This window comes from Hyla sarda, chromosome 3, assembly GCF_029499605.1.
Source record: "Hyla sarda isolate aHylSar1 chromosome 3, aHylSar1.hap1, whole genome shotgun sequence".
NCBI lineage: Eukaryota > Metazoa > Chordata > Amphibia > Anura > Hylidae > Hyla > Hyla sarda.
The window spans coordinates 51,500,752-51,523,261 of NC_079191.1; the positions used below are offsets into that span (position 1 = coordinate 51,500,752).

General features: G+C 42.7%; 1 protein-coding gene across 5 annotated transcripts in view; it reads left to right on the forward strand.

The window, feature by feature from the left end:
- LPIN1 (lipin 1) overlaps nucleotides 1-22,510 on the forward strand; it is a 136,600-nt gene that overhangs the window by 41,402 nt on the left and 72,688 nt on the right. For all 5 annotated transcript variants that reach the window (XM_056564214.1, XM_056564215.1, XM_056564216.1 and 2 more), the window contains exons 3-5: nucleotides 788-883; nucleotides 6,998-7,311; nucleotides 11,743-11,862. In XM_056564214.1, the coding sequence (XP_056420189.1) occupies nucleotides 788-883; nucleotides 6,998-7,311; nucleotides 11,743-11,862 (530 nt within the window). The remainder of the gene's footprint in view (nucleotides 1-787; nucleotides 884-6,997; nucleotides 7,312-11,742; nucleotides 11,863-22,510) is intronic.

The window sequence follows — 22,510 nt, forward strand, 5'->3', positions numbered from 1 at the left end:
TCGTGTATCACCGGCTCTCCCATAGAGATGCATGGAGGGGGCGTGTTCACCACTGCTTCGTGCCGTGGTCGACACAACTTTTTTTATGGGGAAAGCCGGGGCGTCGCCAGGAGATCGTGGGTGATCCCATTGGCCGGACCCCACATGATCTGGCACTTATTCACTATCCTCTAGATAGGGGATACATTTTGACTAAACTGGACTGCTCCCTGAAAGGGGTACTCCGCTGCTCAGCATTTGGAACAAACTGTTCTGAAAGCTACAGCTGATGCCGGGAGCTTGTGACCTCATAGACCCACCCCCTGAGGGGCGGAGCTATGATGTCACGAGCTCCCGACTCCAGCGTTCGGAACAGTTTGTTCCAAAAGCTGAGCAGCGGAGTACCCCTTTAAGCCAACAGGAAAGAAAGACACATCTGTAGGTAACCAATCTGGTCTACACGAAAGTGTGTTGATTCCAATGGGTCACCTACAGCAGTATTCCTTTTGAATGGATTATTTTGTTTGATGTATTTCCTGTTGAATAGTTCCAATGCACAACTCTTGGAGTTGGAAGTTTTGGTTCATTTCTAAAGAAACTTTTTATATTATTATTATTATTATTGTTAATAATATATATATCATCGTGAGTGAAGAAACTGAGGAAAGAGAAAGCAAAATTAACTTTGATATCTGCTCGGTTCCCGTAACTAATCCACCATTGTGTCTATATCCATAGACTATGGTCTTTAAATTGTACTTGCTGAACTGTACTATGTCACCTAAAACATTATGTTCTACTATCCTAGGTTGATATTGAAATCAATGGAGAGTGTGTGGACCTGCACATGAAACTCGGAGACAACGGAGAAGCTTTCTTTGTGGAGGAAACTGAGAATAATGAGGTAAATTGGATTTGAGTGAACTGGAACCTTGTTCAACTCTTTTTTTACATTGCTGTGGAAATAGATACACTGCTCAAAAAAATAAAGGGAACACTTAAACAACACAATGTAACTCCAAGTCACTGACACTTCTGTGAAATCACACTGTCCACTCAGGAAGCAACACTGATTGACAATCAATTTCACATGCTGTTGTGCAAATGGAACAGACAACAGGTGGAAATTATAGACAATTAGCAAGACACACCCAATAAAGGAGTGGTTCTGCAGGTGGTGACCACAGACCACCTCTCAGTTCCTATGCTTCCTGGCTGATGATTTGGTCACTTTTGAATGCTGGCGGTGCTTTCCCTATAGTGGTAGCATGAGACTGAGTCTACAACCCACACAAGTGGCTCAGGTAGTGCAGCTCATCCAGGATGGCACATCAATGCGAGCTGTGGAAAGAAGGTTTGCTGTGTCTGTCAGCGTAGTGTCCAGAGCATGGAGGCGCTACCAGGAGACAGGCCAGTACATCAGGAGATGTGGAGGAGGCCGTAGGTGGGCAACGACCCAGCAGCAGGACCGCTATCTCCGTCTTTGTGCAAGCAGGAGCAGGAGGAGCACTGCCAAAACCCGGCAAAAATGACCTCCAGCAGGCCACAAATGTTTGTGTCCACTCAAACGGTCATAAACAGACTGAGGCTGGTATGAGGGCCCGACGTCCACAGGTGGGGGTTGTGCTTACAGCCCAACACCATGCAGGACATTTGGCATTTGCCAGAGAACACCAAGATTTGCAAATTCACCACTGGCGCCCTGTGCTCTTCACAGATGAAAGCAGGTTCACACTGAGCACATGTGACAGATTTGACAGAGTCTGGAGACGCTGTGGAGAATGTTCTGCTGCCTGCAACATCCTCCAGCATGACCTGTTTGGCGGTGGGCCAGTAATGGTGTGGGGTGGCATTTCTTTGGGGGGTCACACAGCCGCCATGTGCTTGCGAGAGGTAGTCTGACTGCCTTTAGGTACCAAGATGAGATCCTCAGACCCCTTGTGAGACCATGTGCTGGTGCGGTTGGCCCTGGGTTCCTCCTAATGCAAGACAATGCTAGACCTCATGTGGCTGGAGTGTGTCAGCAGTTCCTTCAAGAGGAAGGCATTGATGCTATGGACTGGCCCGCCCGTTCCTCAGACCTGAATCCGATTGAGCACCTCTAGGACATCATGTCTCATTCCATCCACCAACACCACGTTGCACCACAGACTGTCCAGGAGTTGGCAGATGCTTTAGTCCAGCCACATGAGGTCAGGAGACCATCCACCACCTCATCAGGAGCATGCCCAGGCATTGTAGGGAGGTCATACAGGCACCTGGAGGCCACACACACTACTGAGCCTCATTGTGACTTGTTTTAAGGACATTACATAAAGTTGGATCAGCCTGTAGTGGGGTTTTCCACTTTGATTTTGAGTGTGACTCCATATCCAGACCTCCATGGGTTGATAAATTTGATTTCCAGTGATAATTTTGGTGTGATTTTGTTGTCAGCACATTCAACTATGTAAAGACGAAAGTATTTCATACGATTAGTTCATTCATTTAGATTTTGGATGTGTTATCTAAGTGTTCCCTTTATTTTTTTGAGCATTGTATTAAAGGTGGTCCATTTGAACATAGTTTTAAGAATGGTCTCCAGGATGAGAGACAATAGTCTCCAACCTGTGGCTCTCCAGTTGTTACAAAACTGGAATTGTAGTTTTAGAACTGCTGGAGGGCCACAGGTTGGATACTGTCAGTCTAAGGTGTATGCATGAAAAATATTTCTTTAAGGAAATTAAACTGTTTTCTTCATTGATGCTTGTAACATGGGTGGGGCCGTGACCTAATTCTGGTTTACTTGTAGTTATGGACCTACTAAATTGTAGATTATAATATTAAATAGCTAGTTTAACTATGTCACTGTTGCTGGTTACATCTCCACCCTGTACCCTAAAGCTGAATTAAAGGAATACAAGGATTTATTTACCTCGGAATCCATGTTGTAGCATAAGGACATATTAGCATGTACCATCAAACATTCTGCACTGTAATCATAGAATATGGAGATCAAGCAGTCACACACCCTTAAGGGTGGCAGCTAGCTGAACTGGTGGGCTGTCTTTCAAGCACAATGCTTTTAAAGGAGAACTCTAGCCACAGGATAGGGGATAAGTTGCTGATTGGGGGGCTGATTCCTACCAATGGGACCTCCCGTGATCACTGAAATGGGACCTCGGCTCTAAGTGAGCAGCGTGTGCGGTAGACGGCATGCACTCCATTTATTTCTATGGGAGCACCAGAAATGTCTGAGTGCTCTCCCATAGAAATGAATGGAGCGATTCACTTCAACCGTACACGGTGCTCACTGAGAGCCGGGGTCCTGTTGCAAAGATCACGGGAGGTCCCAGCGGTCAGACCCCCTGTGATCACCTACTTATCCCCTATCCTGTGGATAGGGGATAGTGTTAGTTTTGGCTGGAGTTCTCATTTAAGGCAACCTGGAAATGAATGATACTGTAGAAATGCCACAAGTAGAAAGAATACAAATAAGAGTTCCAATTTTTTATTTTCAGTTCATCTAAATAGGGCAACTTTTAGCCACCAGGAACTTTTTCAAGCCAAAACAAAACATAGCAATCAAGTTCATATGGTAATAACTTAAACTCATGTGTTTGTAAGTCTGAAGGACAGCTTGTTTATTCCTTAAACAAACAGATCTTGCTGAAAGCAGTGATTAAAGGGGTACTCCGGTGGTAAGCTTAACAGCACTGTGATGGATCGATTCCCCCCCCCCATCCCCCAGCACCAGGAAGAGGAACATTTTAGGACCAAGAGGAGCTATTCTGTTCTCTTCCAGAGATGGGGGGGAGGCTGCTGCAGCCAACTGTCTTACAGGCAGACACATTACCGAAGTTATAGAAATTGACCTCTATATTTCCTAATAGCTGTCTAGAGAAGTCAGGCTGTTTAAACTAGGGATTATTTGTTAAAGGGGTAGTCCAGGGAAGTTAAGAAAGATAAAAACGCCCCAACGCCACCACAACACCTGTTCTGTGTCCCTTGTAGTTATCCATGTGGTTTTTGCTGCTCCTTTGGCCCCTGATGTCTCCTAAATACTTTTTCCTTGTTTGCAGCAAATACTACAACTCCCAGAAGTCAGTGCAGCTCTATGTAATGGCTGCCAGCCAACTGCTTTATCTGTGTGCATGTTCACACTGCAACTCACACACTGTACATGTCTTTTCTTTTAGACTATCCTTCCTCCAACAATAAATCATGCTGTGCTCTGAATAGCAGAAGTCAGTAATCAGCAGGAAAACAGCAGCTATGTGCTCAGTTGTGACTGAGAATCTTCACTGCTTTTCTCTCACAGCTCACAAGCTCCTCACACGGGGAGGGGAGGGGGGGGGTGTGGCTGTACAGCCTGGGCTCTAGACCAAACAGAAATCAGACAGGAATCAGGTGGTGTTGTCCTGAAGGGAGGGGGCTAGGTCTCACAAAGGAGAAAAAGTGGATCTAAAAATTATGTTTTTCTTTCACTTGCTGCATGTGACACCTGAAAGAGGGAAACTACTCTATATAGCTGATGAATGATATTTAGACAAATACATAGGTTGGTAAGAGGGAAAGGATGGGCTATGAGTTTAGTTCCCTGGAGTACCCCTTTAAAGTCTACCTCAAGGCTCCCCATAAAAATATATAAAACAAAGTTACTTTACAATATTGCAATTCTATCCTAATTCTTTTTGTGTTTTACTTATGTCCTCGAAGAACATGGTTCTAAATCAGATGAGAGAAAGTACAGGAAGTGGTGTTCTGTGAGGAGGTGACAGAAGAGAAGTTAGTCAGGCTCTATTCAGATAATGCCCCTGCTCTCTGATATTAGACAGGACACAAGTGGACGGCATTCATGTAATACCAAAGTGACACAACCAGCTATAGACAGATGGCGTTTTGTTTTCTCTTGGCTACTTCCACCATAAAATCTTGCAGGGGCCAGACCAGAGCTGCTGGAGAATTTCTTGGCAGGAACTAAGAAATTCTGACCTATAAGTGGCCTTGTGCTTGTTGTTTTCATGTATTAACCCTTATAGATTAGTTACCCAGATCAATGAATGGTTTGTTACCTCTAGTAGTGGTCACCTAGCAGAATGTCTTCCTAAGAAAGATGTCAGAAATCTCAGTCTCAGTGATCTTGTTCTGACCTTGCAGTTGTACTTTACACAACCTGTTTTCTATATTTACTTTGTCATTCTGGTACAGAGAAAAGGATCCTGTGGTGACAGAGAAAACGCTCTAGAATATAGGCAGATACATATCATGAGTCTCCTGGGCCCCAATGCAACATTTATAACTGACCCCTCCCCCCCCCCCCCCCCCCAAATGGCACAAAACATCATTAATGGTATGGCTAAAAGACACTTGGGCCCCAATGAAAAATCTGTATCCGGGCCCCAGCCTGCCATGTAGCATTTTTATTTTAAAAAGGGAACCGGTCCCCTCTGCAGTCGAATATTTGGGCAGCCTGTTTCTGGCTCATTAATATACATATTTGTGGGACAAAACTCAGCAGAACTAGTAATGTATTCATTTAAACCTCTGCTTACTTTGACCTTAGTGGGTGGTCTTAATCAGTGACTGACAGCTTTGCCTGTACGAGTAGGACCGCCCGCTGGACTGCTAAGCTCAAAATAAGCAGAAGTTTAAATAAATAAGTTACTAGTTTATACTAAAACCTTTTCCACAAATATGTATAACTAGTGGTTTATTTATCTATACGTCTGTTCTTAGCAGTCTAGTGGGTAGTTTACTCATACAGGGGAAGTAGTCAATCACTGATTAGGACCACCCACTGGACTCCTAAGATCAAAAAAAGTAGAGTTTTAAATAAATACATTACATTACTATTTCTGCTGAATCTTTTCCAACTATTATGTTCAAAATCTGCTCAGCTACTCCTGCTCTATAACAGGCTGCCCAGAGATTGGACTGAAATATCCTTTCACCCCAAAACACTGTGCCTATAGATTTAACTTTCAAAATGAAAGGTTCTCTTTTAATACTGGTGTCTTTGTATGTCACATAGGCATCTTTGGATACAACCCCATACAGCTATGCCCCTGGTAATGTTGTCCCCGATGTTGCAGACAAAATGTTGTCCCCTTCCAGATACCAGAGTCAACTGTATTTTGTGTACCACCTGTAGTTACACTTGCGTAGTGTAAGTACAGTTTAAAGGGAATATGTCAGCCTTATATTATAGTCAGAACTAAAGATATGGGCAGATAGCTGATAGGGAGATACAATTAATGATACCTGTCTTTTAGCTGATGGCTATTTGTAAAGTTATAAAATCATGTTTCACATGCACACCTCCTACAACCTTCCCCTCCCTGCTCTGCATGTCTAATGTACAGGATTTGGCTTGCAGCACTGAGCCTTATATACCAATGATGCAGGGAGGAGTGGGGTGGGGGGAGTCATGCTGCAGCTCAGCCTTTTGCAATTCTTGAACTTGTAAGAAAAACATCATTTTATAACTTTGTAAACAGTTACCTGCTAAGAGAGCTTGGTTTAGAGCTGATACAATCCTTTAAATCATTGTACAATGGTAAGTTCTCCTTATCCAAAGTTGAAGTCCTTAACACTTTCAAGATAGTGCTGTCACTGAATGGAACTGTTCTTAAAGAGACTGATAACTTTTACAGCTCTAGTTCTATTGTCCCAATAACAGCAGTTTGTTACACTGTATTAGCGAAGGTAAGGACTGTAAGCCTAGAGTGGGACAGATGCTATACTGTATGTCTGCTGTTGGTGCTTTTTGCAGATTGCTCGTAGTTTTGACAAAAAAAATACTGACCAAATAGTGACCACTCCATGATCCACTCCATCGACAGTGTAATCGAGTAGTCTTCCTTTTGGATCCTGTGATATCTAGTTGGACCTCAGGTTGTGAGAACCAACCTAACAGGTTTGCTGTGGTGATCCTACCTGATCTAGATGGAGGAAACTATAAAAAAATTCAGGTAGGAAAGCTTGAGATTCCTTAATTGTGTTCCTGTACTTATACGAATGACCTTTGTCATCCCAGGAATATGTCCCATCCCACCTGGCAACATCTCCTATCTTATTGGATGGAGCTTCACTTATGGAGTCACAGTTGAAGAGAAACACAATAGAATGGACAAGAAATTTGGATCCGTCCGGCTCCACTCAGGTCCCTGGCAACCAGGGCGGCACAGACTGCACCACCACCAGCTCTGTTAAGAAGAGACGGAAACGAAGGAGGAAGTCAATGCTTGATAACTTAAAGAGAGAAGACAATGGGGACACGACTGAAGATGAAGACATGTTTAGCATCGAAATGAGCTCTGAGGAGGAAACAGAGCCCATCGAAACAGCCAGGTTTGATTCTAATTTTTTCTTTCTTTTTTTTGTTTTTTTTGTTTATATACTTTTTAAAAGTACGCATGCTGTTTATTAAGAATGCAGATATTAAATAAATGGACATAAAATATAGCCCTGTTTTTATCATAATTAACCTTGTGCATAGGGATTAAGTTGTTTAGCGGTGGCATACCCCTTTAATTGAGCTCCCATAATGCACTGCTGTGTGATAAAAGAAAACCTGCAGTATTCTCAGTCTAGCTTATGTGTGAACAGAGGAGAAAATGTTCTGTAATTCAAAATTCATGTTAAATATTGACTGAATTTATTGTCTTTTATTAGAGATAAGTGAATTGGTTTTTTTATGAACTGATTTCCCAAAGAATTTTTCAAAACAAATTCCAATTTGTCCAAATGTTTGCTACAGGCAAATCACAGACAGTATCAGATACTCCTATCCACTGGGTATTGAGACATATACTTTGTGCTTCACCCCTCAGTGTGTTCTGCCACCTTGAAGTAAGTGACAATGGTGAAGGAGGCATCACCTCTTACAACATTCACTGAGCAGGGAGGCATATAGAGCGGTGTCTTTGACAGGAATCTAGCTCCTGTATCTCCTTTCTGTGGCTTCTTACACAATTGGCATAAGGCCCCGCAAAAATTATGTACAAGAGCAGGAACTCCTCTCAAACAGCAGGAGTTCTTGCCCCTGTACACCTTGAAGCTTAGGTCACAAAGGCCAGATGCAAAGCGCCCTGCCCAGCGAAGGTAGCGAGCGTAAGCGTTGAGGCAGATTGAATTGCTGCCTGCCTCCAGATGACCCAGTACACACTGAGAAGTGAGTACTGTGTATGTCTTACCACTCAGTGTACAGGAACAGGGACTCCTGTCCTTTGACAGGAGTCCCTGCTTCTGTAGAAATCAAATTTGGTGGCTGATTTTAACAAATCCTCCTGAAATGAATTTCAGGTGGTTTGCTTATCTCTCTCTTTTAACATTTTTTTTTTAAAGACACCTGTCACATTAAAGGGGTTATCCAGGAAAAAAACTTTTTTTTATATATATATCAACTGGCTCCAGAAAGTTAAACAGATTTGTAAATTACTTCTATTAAAAAAATCTTAATCCTTTCAGTACTTATGAGCTTCTGAAGTTAAGGTTGTTCTTTTCTGTCTAAGTGCTCTCTGATGACACGTGTCTCGGGAAACACCCAGTTTAGAAGCAAATCCCCATAGCAAACCTCTTCTAAACTGGGCATTTCCCAAGACATGTGTCATCAGAGAGCACTTAGACAGAAAAGAACAACCTTAACTTCAGAAGCTCATAAGTACTGAAAGGATTAAGATTTTTTAATAGAAGTAATTTGCAAATCTGTTTAACTTTCTGGAGCCAGTTGATATATATAAAAAAAGTTTTTTTTCCTGGAATACCCCTTTAAATATGCATTATAATCAGTTTATATCATGTTATAGAGCAAGAGGAGCCGAGAAGACTGATAGGTAGCTCATTCTGGGTTTAGGAGTCAAGTGGGTGGTCCTATTCAGCGGATGATAGCTAAGACTTCTTTCACACTAGTGAAGAGGCTCCGTTACAAATGGATGTTAATTTATCTTTTTTTCTTCTTTGTTTTCTTTTTTTTTTTCTACTTTGGCTGCCATTAAAGTGGTATTCCAGGCAAAACCTTTTTATATATATATATATATATATATATATATATATATCAACTGGCTCCGGAAAGTTAAACAGATTTGTAAATTACTTCTATTAAAAAAATCTTAATCCTTCCAATAGTTATTAGCTTCTGAAGTTTTCTGTCTAACTGCTCAATGATGATGTCACGTCCCGGGAGCTGTGCATGCTGGGAGAATATCCCCATAGGAACTGCACAGCTCCCGGGACGTGAGTCATCAGAGAGCAGTTAGACAGAAAACAACAACTCAACTTCAGAAGCTAATAACTATTGGAAGGATTAAGATTTTTTAATAGAAGTCATTTACAAATCTGTTTAACTTTCCGGAGCCAGTTGAGATATATATATATATATATATATATATATATATATATATATAAGTTTTGGCCTGGAATACCCCTTTAATGTCCGTTATTGTAACGGAGCATAACTGGAGTTATAAAGGGCAAAGAGGATCCCATTCACTTGAATGGGATTCCTTTAACGTCCGTTATAAGTCCCGTTATTGCGGTTGAAGAAAGTGGGAGGAAAAGACGTGTCATGCACAAATTTTTCTCCCGCTATCTTCCTAACGGACATCACCTACCGGGCGAAAACGGTAGTGTGAAAGGAGCCTAACTCTGTTTGCATGCTCATTCAGTGAGAGCTGTCACTCACTGATTAGGACCGCCCACATGACTCCTAAGCTCAGAATGAGCAGAGATTTAGATCAGTAATTTGCACGTTTCCCTGAATAAGTTGTCCTATAACAGTGGTCTCCAACCTGCGGACCTCCAGATGTTGCAAAACTAAAACTCCCAGCATGCCCGGACAGCCAACGGCTGTCCGGGCATGCTGGGAGTTGTAGTTTTGCAACATCTGGAGGTCCGCAGGTTGAAGACCACTGTCCTATAACATGATGCCCACAGATTGATCTGTAAGTCCAATGTGTGCCGCTGTATATTATCGTATCACTGTATTTAACATCAATCCACAAAAGTATTGGGAAGGTTGTTACTTTATTGATTATATGACTTTTATATTATTTCCAACACCATCTATATCTCATATCCAAGGAAATATGTTTTTTTTTTTTTTACTACGGTGTTTAGTGACACCTAGAGGACAATGTTGGTATTTTATATGAAGTAATCCTTTCCTGAATAACATCCTTAAAAAAAAACAAAAAAAAAAAAATATATACATATATAAATTTAAACTTTAGAAACTTTTTTTTTTAATAACGATCTATGGAAAAAGTGTTTTTGTTCCATATTAAGTAAAAAGCATAATCCATAGTCTTTAACTCAGTGTCAATGCAAAGAATTACGAGGTCTGTATCAGAAAAACAAAGCTCTAATCGCAGTCAAATTAAAGGGGTACTCCACTGGAAAATATATTTTTTTAAATCAACTGGTGCCATAAAGTTAAACAGATTTGTAAATGGCTTCTGTTTAAAAATCTTAATGCTTCCAGTACTTATCTGCTGCTGTATGCTCCAGAGAAAGTTCTTTTCTTTTTGAATTTCCTTTCTGTCTGACCACAGTGCTCTCAGCTGACACCTCTGTCCATGTCAGGAATTGTCCAGAGCAGGAGCAAATCCCCATAGCAAACCTCTCCTGCTCTGGACAGTTCCTGACATGGACAGAGGTGTCATCAGAGAGCACTGTGGTCAGACAGAAAAGAAATTAAAAAAAGAAAATAACTTCCTCTGTAAGATAAAGCAGCTGATAAGTACTGGAAGGATAAAAAAAATTAAATAGAAGTAATTTACAAATCTGTTAAACTTTCTGGCATTGGTTGATTTAAAAAAAAAAAAATGTTTTCCAGCGGACTGTATTCCTTTAAGGGGTAGTCCAGGGAACTGAACTTATCAGACATTTATTCCCTATCCACAGGATAGGGGATAAGTGTCTGATGGCAGGAGGTCCGACCGCTGGAATCCCACCCCCCTGCGATCTTCTGTACACGACCCTGGCTACTTACACATCTTTGGGGCAGAGCAGCTTTTACCCTACTGGATGAACGCAAGTGATGGCCCGCTCAGGTAGTCACCGCCAGCAGCGATGTTCCACCTCAGCTGGTGATTAGCTGAGCAGGCCGTCACTTGCATTCATCCACGAAGACACGGAAGAAGTCAGGGTCCTGTACAGGAGATTGCAGGGAAACCCAGCGATCGGACCTCCCGAGATCAGACACTTATCTTTAGACACTATATACGTCTGAAAAGTTCAGTTCCCTGAACTACCCATTTTTACCATGTGACCATTCACTTTAAATTACACCGCTTCCCTTCTGACACACCAGGATAAAGGTGACAATAGACAGGAGCTTTCCCATTCACATGAATTGGAGAAGTTACTGGGCATGCTTTTTAACCTTTTTAGAAGTCCTTCTACAGAGAGGGGGAGGCTGATCTGTGAGCAACAGCTATCATATGCATCTCTTGTACCGCCTTTTACTGTAATCCTGTATTTGATAATAAGGAGGACACCCTTGGAAGTGATCTGGAAGCCTCAGCTTAGCGTTGGGCCTAGTGGCCAGAATGGAAGCTGCAAGATTTCAGGATTATTATAAAATCTAGATAGGAAAATAAAAAAAATAAAAAACACCAATTAAAAAAAAATTTAAAATACAAAAAAGTTGATGGTAAACATAAAAAAAACTTTATTTAAACAATGCCATTTTCCTTATAATTTGCAGTTTATTATAGTAGGCTGTGAACCCTATTGACAGTGTATTTTAGTATTTCTTAATTCTTATTATATCTATTATAGATCTTCAGTTCAGAACAGCTTCAGTGACCGAGTCCTGGAGATGAACCAGCCGCAGAGCGGAGTCTTCTCTAAAGCCGAAACTTACCGCCATTCTGATGGAGAGTGGACTCCAGGACAAAGGTTGGTATATAAGATGCCAGATCATGACCACCAATGGTAGGATAGCACGATGTAGAGGATGGTTGGAAGCAGGGCTCAAGTTCTGCAGGAATGCGTGGAAACTGAGTTCCTGCACTTTTTCCACAGCAGGGACACCATTCCCATTAGCAGTACCAGCCCTTGAGTGGAAATCTTGGGTGAGTTCCCACACTTTATTTTCCCAGGACTTGACCCCTGGTTGGAAGGGAATATGACTGCAGTATCCGACTACACAGAGAGTCTATAGTGGGCTTCTTAAAGGGGTACTCCAGTGGAACACAATTTTTTTTAAATCAACTGGTACCAAAAAGTTATACAGATTTGTAAATTACTTCCATATAAAAATTTTAATCCTTCCAGTACTTATCAGCTGCTGTAGGCTCCACAGGAAGTTGTGTAGTTCTTTTCTGTTTGACCACAGTGCTCTCTGCTGACACCTCTGTCCAGAGCAGGAACAAATCCCCATAACAAACCTCTCCTGCTCTGGACAGTTCCTGACATGGACAGAGGTGTCAGCAGAGAGCACTGTGGTCAGTAAGAAAAGAACAACTCAACTTCCTTTGAAGTATACAGCAGCTCATAAGTACTGGAAGGGTTAAGATTTCTGAATAGAAGTTATTTACAAATCTGTTTAGCTTTCTGGAGCCGGTTGATTTGAAAAAAAAAAAAAAAAAATGTTTTCCTTTGAAAGTACCCCTTTAACATTGTCGAATGTCATAGAGAATGAATGGAGCGAAGGCCATGTGTGTGTGTGCCTCCACTCCTTTCATTCAGAGGAAATTTCACTTCTCTTCTCTTGATCAGCAATTGGACCATCACTGATCAGCTAGTTATTCCCTGTCATTTAATCATAAGAAAATTCCTTTTAGTCAATGTTCTTTTAAGCTGTGTGCCTTCAGCTGTTGCAAAACTACAACTCCCAACATGGAGGATAGGACATAAGGATGTGAGGTGGGGATAGGAGGAGGTGGGGATAGGAGGAGGTCGGGATAGGAGGAGGACGGGATAGGAGGAGGACGGGATATGAGGTCGGGATGTGGGGTTGGGATATGACAACAATATATGGGGATGGGATATGAAGTCAAAAGCTTCCTCCTTTGTTGATTTTCCTCCACAACAAGGATTAGGAAGGAAAAACCGGGCAAAGCCGGGTACACAGCTAGCTGAAAATATTTTTCCCCTACCGAGTACCCCTTTAAGTATTGTAGATATTATCATTGTGTATTTAGAGCTTTGAGATATTCCATGCATTCTTAATCATAACTTTGTATTTACTTGTCTGTTGAGCTATTAATAATCTGTATGTGCCCTCAGGGTTGTAAAGCAGAGTATAAAGTAGACGGTTGTACATCTTGAGATATATAGTGGCTTTCTTACATTTTCTTTATTGGTTATAATCGGTTTGAAAGGGCTGGTGTGAGTTATTAACTCCTACCTGCCATAGGAATTTTCATATATTTGTGGTTTAAGTAATTTATTTAACAAAATGAGGAAAAGGGGGTGTTTTTAATTTTTTTATGATGGGATTAAAAAAACAACAAAACAAAAACCTAGAACATTGTAGGTATAGTGATTTATATTTCCTGTTGACTTTAAGCTAACATTTGGATGCTAGCAATCCCAACACCCCCCCCCCCCCTCCAAAAAACAAAAATAAACACATTGGCCTGAAAAAGCCAAGGTTTTTATTCTGTTATACCCAGGACCTGCAAAAAACACTGTTGTATTTTCTAATTACATCTAGAGCTGCATTTATACTTCTGCTGGTGGCCACAGTAGTAACCGTAAATGCTGACAGGCTATGCTAAGGCGACATTCACACAGCGGAATTTCCGTGCTTCCACTTAGATGCCATTTTGCCAAGCTGGCAGCAGCCAGAATTGAGATGTCTAGTTTTTTTTTTTTTTTTTGTGAAGCCGAAATGCAGAGAGGAAATTCTATTCCCCACAATGTTAACTTAATGTAGCAGAATTTCAAAGCTGAATTCTTCCACCAGAATCTGCATGGAAATTCTGCAGTGTGAACATACCCTAAGGCTAGGTTCACATGGCAGAATTTTTGTAATTCCACTAAATTTTTGCTGCGGAATCTTTGCAGTTTTGCTGAATTTGAGCAAAATTTTGACGTCATTTCTCTGTAAACAGAATTCTGCCAAAATCCAAAGCCCCATTGACTTTAGTGGGATTTCACCCGAAATTCCACTAAATGTAAAGAGTACCTGTCACCAAACTAAACTTTTACTATATTGTCCCTTATGTAATTATAAGACATTTTGTTATTTACTTGCTGTTAAAATGCTCAATCTTTTTATATGTTTTTAATGTTATTGAAAAAACGTCCACTAGGTGGCTCTGTTCTGTTCCCAGCGCAAGTCAAACAGTTAGTTTGGTCTCCTCCCGGCCTGGCAGGAGACCATACTCAGGAAGTGTGTGCGAGGCATGGTGAGGTACAGCTCTCACAGGCTTGAGTGACGTCGTGCCTGCTGGGGAACGCCCACTTTCTCCTGCCAGGAGGTTACACAATGTGAGCAAGGGGAAAGGTACGATACAGAGTTTATTAAAGCTTGGAAAAAACTTTTAGGAGTAGTTAGGGAATATAATCTGAGTTAGTTTAGAAAATATGGTTTGATGACAGCTACTCTTTAAAGACATGTTCAATGTTTTTGCAGAATTCGGAAAGCAAAAATCCTGCTGTGTGAATGAGACAGCGGAATCCCAAAATCCATTCAATGAGCAGTAAATTTAGCAGAATTCCGAGCAGAAATTGCGCCGTGTGAACATAGCCAGTGCACACAGTTGCTATTCACTGTGTGAGATTAAAGGCGTTTTTCAGGAATACAATGATGACTTTTCCTTAGACTATGTTCACACTTCGGAATTTTCCTTGTGGACATTCCGGAGACTGCAGACACTGGCATAATATGCCGGCCCTAGGATTGCATGGGAATGCACCGCCTCATAGACAGCTATGCAGTCCGTGTGGAGTCTGCAGAACGAATGAACAGGTTCATTCTTTCTGAGGACTCGGAATTCAGAATTTCCATGCCAGAAACATTGGAAAGTCTGTTGTGGTAGCGGGGTGTGTGGTGCAGGGCAGATTTTGTTACCCTAGGGGCAAATGGCATTAATCCTTGTATTCATGACGCCAGGGCATTGTTCAGCCTATAACCACCTGAAGGTATACCGCTGGATCCTGGGCTAGGCACGGGGCAATAAAGACTCCGACGCCAAGTTACGGACAATGGTAGCTTTACTGAGGGTAGACAGATGGTAAAGTCTATACAGTTCAGCCAGGGTCCAAGGAGGTGACCAGTGAAGCAGAGACCTTAAGGACTTGCTGGGACTTGTAGTAGGACTGGACAATTGAATGCAGACCACGCTGACTTGACAGATGACAGGGACTGACTTGACTTGACTCATAAAGCTGTGACTTTATCTTACTTGACTTGATGGTGGCTGCAGGACTGGACTTTGAGGTCTCCAACACTTTGGACACACACACTAGACAGGACTGTACTGGACCTCAGCAGAAAGAGAGAGAAGCTCCACCCAGGGCTTATATGGGGAGACTAGCAGGGAGCCCATAGGTCACCCATGGGATCACCTGGTCACTGGTAGCTCCTGAGTAACAATCACATCACATGGTATAACTCTTAAAGCAACATTACATTTTATAACACTTTACATGGTAAAACATATTTACAATGGGGAAACAAGTGCAGAGGGCCTTGGGGACACTGAAGGAGGCTGCCTGACAGGACAGCAGGAGCACTGGGTAACACCTCCCGTACTGGGCCACCACACTGCTGTGTGCACAGCGCAGCAGAATCCTGTTGAATTCAACAGGATTCTGCTGATACGGAATCTCCGGTGGAATTCCAATGCGAAATTTTGCCTTAGGCCATCAATATCAGACCGGTGGGGGTCAAATTCTTAACACCCCTGTTAAACAGCTGTTGGGACACTGCTGTCGAGCAAATGAAGGGCCTCTTTATTGTTGTGTGTGTGTGTGTGTGTGTGTGTATATATATATATGTACCACATATATATATATATATATATATATATATATATAGACATATATAGACAAAGAATGCTGGCTGACTTATTCTTTGTCTGTATTGCACATACGGGGGAGTGGCTACCTCCATGTTGGCCTTGCACCCCACCCACCTCTATCAGGTGTGTATATAAGGTGTCTTGGATGTTCCAGACCCTGCCATGCTTACTGAACTGTTCACACAGAGGCATATTCACAGTGTAGGGTCCGTCCCAATGAGGCCACCTTATCGCGGTGGGACGGTCCAAGCTATTTGACCGCCGGCGGAGACAAATTTGCGAGCTAAGTGCCTCACTATTTCATAGTTTCACATTTGCATCTATTACACCATAGCTGTATAGCTCTTCATGTTTTATCTGCATGTTCATGTTTCACCTATATCCTTGTGCAGGCAGTGTGCTGCTGCATTCTTCTGTTGCTATATATATATATATATATATATATGTGGTATGGGGTGTGATGCAGGGCAGATGGAATTACCCTAGGGGCAGATGGCATTAACCCCTTGTATTCGTGACGCCAGGGTGTAGTTTATCCTCAATACCACCTGAAGGTATACAACAGGATCCTGGGCTAGGCACGGGAGGCAATAATGACTCTGACCCCAAGTTACAGACAATGGTAGCTTTACTGAGTGACAGATGGTGCAGTCTATATAGTTTAGCCAGGCCCACAGAGGTGACCAGTGACTTTAGAGACCCTAAGGCCTTGCTGGGACTTGCAGAGGGTTTGGACAATTTAGAGCAGGCCACGTTGACTTGACAATAGATGACAGTGACTGACTTGACTGGAGACAGACTAAGCTGTGACTTTATCTTACTTGTAGACTAGTAGCTTGTGGCTGCAGACATGACTTGAGGCTCCTATGACTCCAGACTCTTAGGCTCGACTGCACCTCAGCAAAGACTCAGGAACTGAGAGAGAGGAGAGACTCCTCCCAGGGCTTTTATGTGGGAGACTCTGGTGGGGTCCCATTGGTCACCCTTAAGTCACCTGGTCACTGATACCTCCTGGGTAACAATCACATGACAACTCACACGACAATTGGTGATCACATGTTAACCTTTCTTAAAGATACAACATTCTTATATACATAACATATGGGATAATATACAATCATGGCAGAACAGATGCAGGGAGGCTACATGACGGGGCAGTAAGGGTACGGGGTAACAACTCCCGTACTGGGCCACCACATATATAATATATACTAGCTGAGTACTTGGCTTTGCCCAGTTTTTCCTTCCTAATCCTTGTTGGGGAGGAAAATCAACAAAGGAGGAAGCTTTTGACTTCATATCCCATCCCCATATATGGTTGTCATATCCCGTCCCCATATCCCGTCCCGATATCTCAACCTCATATCCCGTCCTCCTATCTGGACCTCCTATCTGGACCTCCTATCTGGACCTCCTATCCCGACCTCCTATCCCGACCTCCTATCCCGACCTTCTATCCCGACCTTCTATCCCGACCTTCTATCCCGACCTCCAATCCCGACCTCCAATCCCGACCTCCTATCCCGACCTCCTATCCCGTCCTCCTATCCTGTCCTCATATCCCGTCCTCATATCTTGACCTCATATCCCGTCCTCATATCCCGACCTCATATGCCGAACTCCTATCTTGACCTCATATCTCTATCTCATATCTCAGCCTCATATCCCAACCTCCTATCCTGTCCTCATATTCCGTCCTCATATCTCAACCTCATATCCCATCCTCATATGTCGTCCTCATATGCCGACCTCCTATCCCTTCATCATATCCCGACCTCCTATCCCATCCTCATATTCCGTCCTTATATCTCGACCTCATATCCTGTCCTCATATCCCGTCCCCATATCCTGACCTCATATCTCGACCTCCTTTCCCGACCTCCTATCCCGTCCTCATATCCCAACCTCATTTCCCATCCTCATATCCTGACCTCCTTTCCCGACCTTCTCTCTTGAGATGGGGTGTGGCTTGCAAGCCGGATTGACACATTCACCAGGAGATGCAGAGCGGAGCTTGGGGAGTAAGGTACTGGAAGTCCCATATACTCGCATGGGACTTGAAACAAAAACCCATCTTTTATGTAAGGGTGTAGGTAAGGGTTAATTTAACTATCATATCTTTTTATTTGACATATAAGTAACATGTGTACATGTGCCAATTTTCATGTTAATATCTTCAGCCATTTGGACGTGATGCTGGAACATATACACACACACATACACATTGAGTTTTACATATATGCTAGCGGAGTACCCGGCATTGCTCCGTTTTTCCTTCATAAGCTTTTGACTTCATATTCCGTCCTCATATTGTTGTCATATCCCAACCCCATATCCCGTCCTCCTATCCCGTCCTCCTATCCCATCCTCCTATCCCGTCCTCCTATCTCGACCTCCTATCCCGACCTCCTTTCCCGTCCTCCGATTTCGACCTCCTATCCCGACCTCCTATCCCGACCTCCTTTCCCGACCTCCTATCCCGACCTCCTATCCCGACCTCCCATCTCGACCTCCTATCCCGACCTCCTATCCCGACCTCCTATCCCGACCTCCTATCCCGCCCTCATATCCCGACCCGTAATATGTGTACCATGTATTGAAATATCTCCAGCCGTACGGAAGTTATATGAGAACATACATTTCCCATTGATTTGCATAGGACTTTAAATAAAAACCCTGACCCTCACAAATGGCGGTAGTTAACTCTCCTATATTTTAAGCGGACATATAAGTAACATGTGACCAAGTATTATCGAAATATCTCCAGCTGTTTGTAAGTTATGCAGTAACCTATATTTCTTATAGACTTGTATGGGACTTTAAACATAAACCCCACCCCTGGCAAATGGGGGTGAGTAAGGGTTAAATCACCTATCCTATGTTTGTTGTTGACATATAAGTAACATGTGTGCCAAGTGTAATGTTAATATCTTTAGCCGTTTGGACGTGATGCTGGAACATACAGACATACATACACATATATACATACATATACACACACACACACACACACACACACACACACATACATACACACACACATACATACACGTTGAGTTTTATATATATAGATATATATGTATATACTGTGCAGTACAGATTACTGTGATATTTTTAATGTGACTGTTTATTTGCTGCACATACATTCTAACCTACACCGTCCTTTCTATACATTTCCTCTGGCCTGACGGATTTCCTCAGTTTCATTATAAGACATGATGAAGCGCTACATTTCTTTCTTGTTCAGCAGATCCATTCTGGGTGTAATGTACAAGATGAAAACACTTATAGTACAGAGCGACTCATCTAAACCCATTAATGGATGAGAATCTGTCCCCTTCCTGGAAAAATAACGCTGGCTGCCTTCTCCTCCTCTGTTGTACGAGAAACTTGATTCATAGTGAATCCCGAGCACGTTCCGCAAGATAAATCAGTCAGGCGATGAATTACTAAGGGCCACTACAACTATAAAACCCTCTGTGAATGGCGCACGTGGCAGATTTACTCTACGCTTCTATAGAGATGAATATCACATACCTAACCGATATATCAATGGCCGCGTCCCATTTACGTCACTAGGGCCAGAATTAATGGAAGTGCTGTTCTGCTGGAAAACTACACTTCACACGATAATTACATTCACATATATATATAAATCGAAGGGGGATGGAGGGCAGCACGACCACAATAAGGATCTCTGATTGAAGAGTTGAGGTGCAATAGGAAAAAACAGTCCCAGTCGCAGACTATCCACAGATTTCCACGTTAAAAAGTCCAACAGCACTCTCAAAGTAGGTGAAGAAAACACAACGGTGTTTATTAAGCCATGTTCAGATGCAACGTTTTGATGGCATCCGCCATCTTTATCAAGCAGCTTGATAAAGATGGCGGATGCCATCGAAACGTTGCATCTGAACATGGCTTAATAAACACTGTTGTGTTTTCTTCACCTACTTTGAGAGTGCTGTTGGACCTTTTTGACGTGGAGATATATATACAGTGACCCCCCCGACCTACGATGGCCCCGACATACGATCATTTTAACATACGATGGACTCTCAGAGGCCATTGCATTTTGAAGGCAGCATCAACATACGATGCTTTTGTATGTCGGGGCCATCGTATAAACGGCTATCCGGCAGTGCAGACTGCTTCACCCGCCACCGAATAGCCGTTTACGGTGCCCCGTGCCCTGTGCTGACGATCACTTACCTGTCCTCTGGCCTCTGGCGCGTCCTCTTCGGGATCCCCTGAATCGTCTGCACTCTCCATCGTCGTCATCATCACGTCGCTGCGCACACTGTCCAGTCATCCAATAGGAGCGGCGTGCCTATCGATGTGATGGCGGCAATGGAGAGCGCGGATGCCGGGGAAGCAGAGGCCTTGCCGGAGTGTCGGGGACACCCCGGGATGCGGCGACAGCGATGGAAGACGACATCCAGGGCAGCGGTGACGGTCCGGAGCGGCGGGGACAGGTGAGTACAACTTCCTCTAACAGTGGTCTACAACCTGTGGTCTACAACGGCTGTCCAGGCATGCTGGGTGTTGTAGTTTTGCAACATCTGGAGGTCCGCAGGTTGTAGTCCACTGTCCTATTCTTTACATTGCACGGATCCCTCAACATGCGATGGTTTCAACAAACGATGGTCCATTTGGAACGGATCACCATCGTATGTTGAGGGACCACTGTGTGTGTGTATATATATATATATATATATATATATATATATATATATATATATATATACATATATATCATGTATAAGGTGCAAATTATGTAGCATTCATAATATCAGATGTGTGCATAATATAAAAAATATATAGAGGGACGGACATTTATCATTGCTGCTTTGGTAAGCGAGTTCTGTAGTCCTTTGCTTTAGTTTTGCTTTTGTGCTACATATTTATCATACTAACAGAGGGGGTTGATACATTTGGAGCACATAAGCAAAACAAAAAAAGTCGCAGCTGAGACTTTTGTGAGACCTTTTTGCTACTTTTTAAACTTGCGGGAGTTTTGTACTCCAGGTCAGACCTGGAGTAGACTTGCAACTTTTTTTGAGGTATTTGCGATCATAAATTCGTGACCACTGTAAAGGTAGGGCTGTTTGTAACTTTTTGCTTACTCACAAAAGTCGCACAAAAAGTCACACGTGCGCCTAAGCACTTTTTTGTGTGACTTTTGTGAGTATGCCTAGAGTAGGCAAAAAATAAAATAAAATAAAATCTCTAAATACCTTGATAAATGTCCCCTATAGTGTGTACTGGCATATAAATCCCTTAAAGGGGTACTCCTGTGGAAAACTTTTGTTTATTTTTTTTTTTTTTTTTAAATCAACTGGTGCCAGAAAGTTAAGCAGATTTGTAAATTAGTTCTATTAAAAAAAGCTTAATCCTTCCAGTACTTTTTAGGGGCTGTATACTAAAGAGAAATCCAAAAAAGAAATGCATTTCCTCTGATGTCATGACCACAGTGCTCTCTGCTGACCTCTGCTGTCCATTTTAGGAAATGTCCAGAGCAGGAGAAAATCCCCATAGCAAACATATGCTGCTCTAGACAGTTCCTAAAATGTACCCCTTTAAAAACCCAGCCTGTTTGGACCTTAAAGACCAGGCCAATTTTCTTTTTTGCATCTTCATTTTTAACCTCCTCACCTTCTAAGAACCTTGGGGTTGATTTATTAAAACCTTTGCAAAATAAAAGTTGGCCAGTTGTCAATAGCAACCAATCAGATTGCTTCTTTTATTTTTCAGAGGCCTTTTTGTACCTTTTAAAAAAATGAAAATTGCAGTCTGATTGGTTGCAAATAGCAACTGCTCCACTTTTTCTCTGCATAGTCATGTAAGTGCTTGTTTTTTGCAGGATCAATTGTACTTTGTAGTGACACATTTCATTTTACCATGTCCAGTGGAACTGAAAAAAATATTTGTGGGGGTAATGATATAAAAAAACTAAAAAATACAATATGACTTTAGTCTTTCACAGTGCAAAGTAAAACTGACATGCTATCTTTATTAGGTTACAATAATAATTTATAATACGGTAGCTTTTTATTATAATATCGCGTGGGGTCCGAACGCTGGGGCCCCCGGCGATCTCCTGTACGGGGCCGCGGCTGTCCCGTGCAGTGGGTGTGCCAGCCGCAGCATGACGTTGTGGCAGGCACGCCTCCTCCATACATCTCTATGGGAGAGGCATCCCCCATAGAAATGTATGGGGACGGGGAGGAGACAGGGTGTCACCGTCGACCTCTAGGTCGACGCTACGCGCCTTAGATCTCACCATCAGCGCTTATGGCGGCGCCCCGTTAGGGAGATCGGGGTTTGCCAGCAGTCGGACCCCCTGCAATCAAACACTTATCCCCTATCCTGTGCATAGGGGATAAGTGTAATGCCGCTGCAGTTGTCATTTTAAAGGAGTACTCCAGCTTAGAACTTTTTTTTTGCCATCATCCCCAGGCTTCCAGCATATAAAAAAAACAAACTGGACTTACCTACCACTGCTCCCTCGATACCCCCGTATCACATCTCCAGTTTTCAGGAGTCGTCTTCTTCCTGGTTGCCAGTGGTCG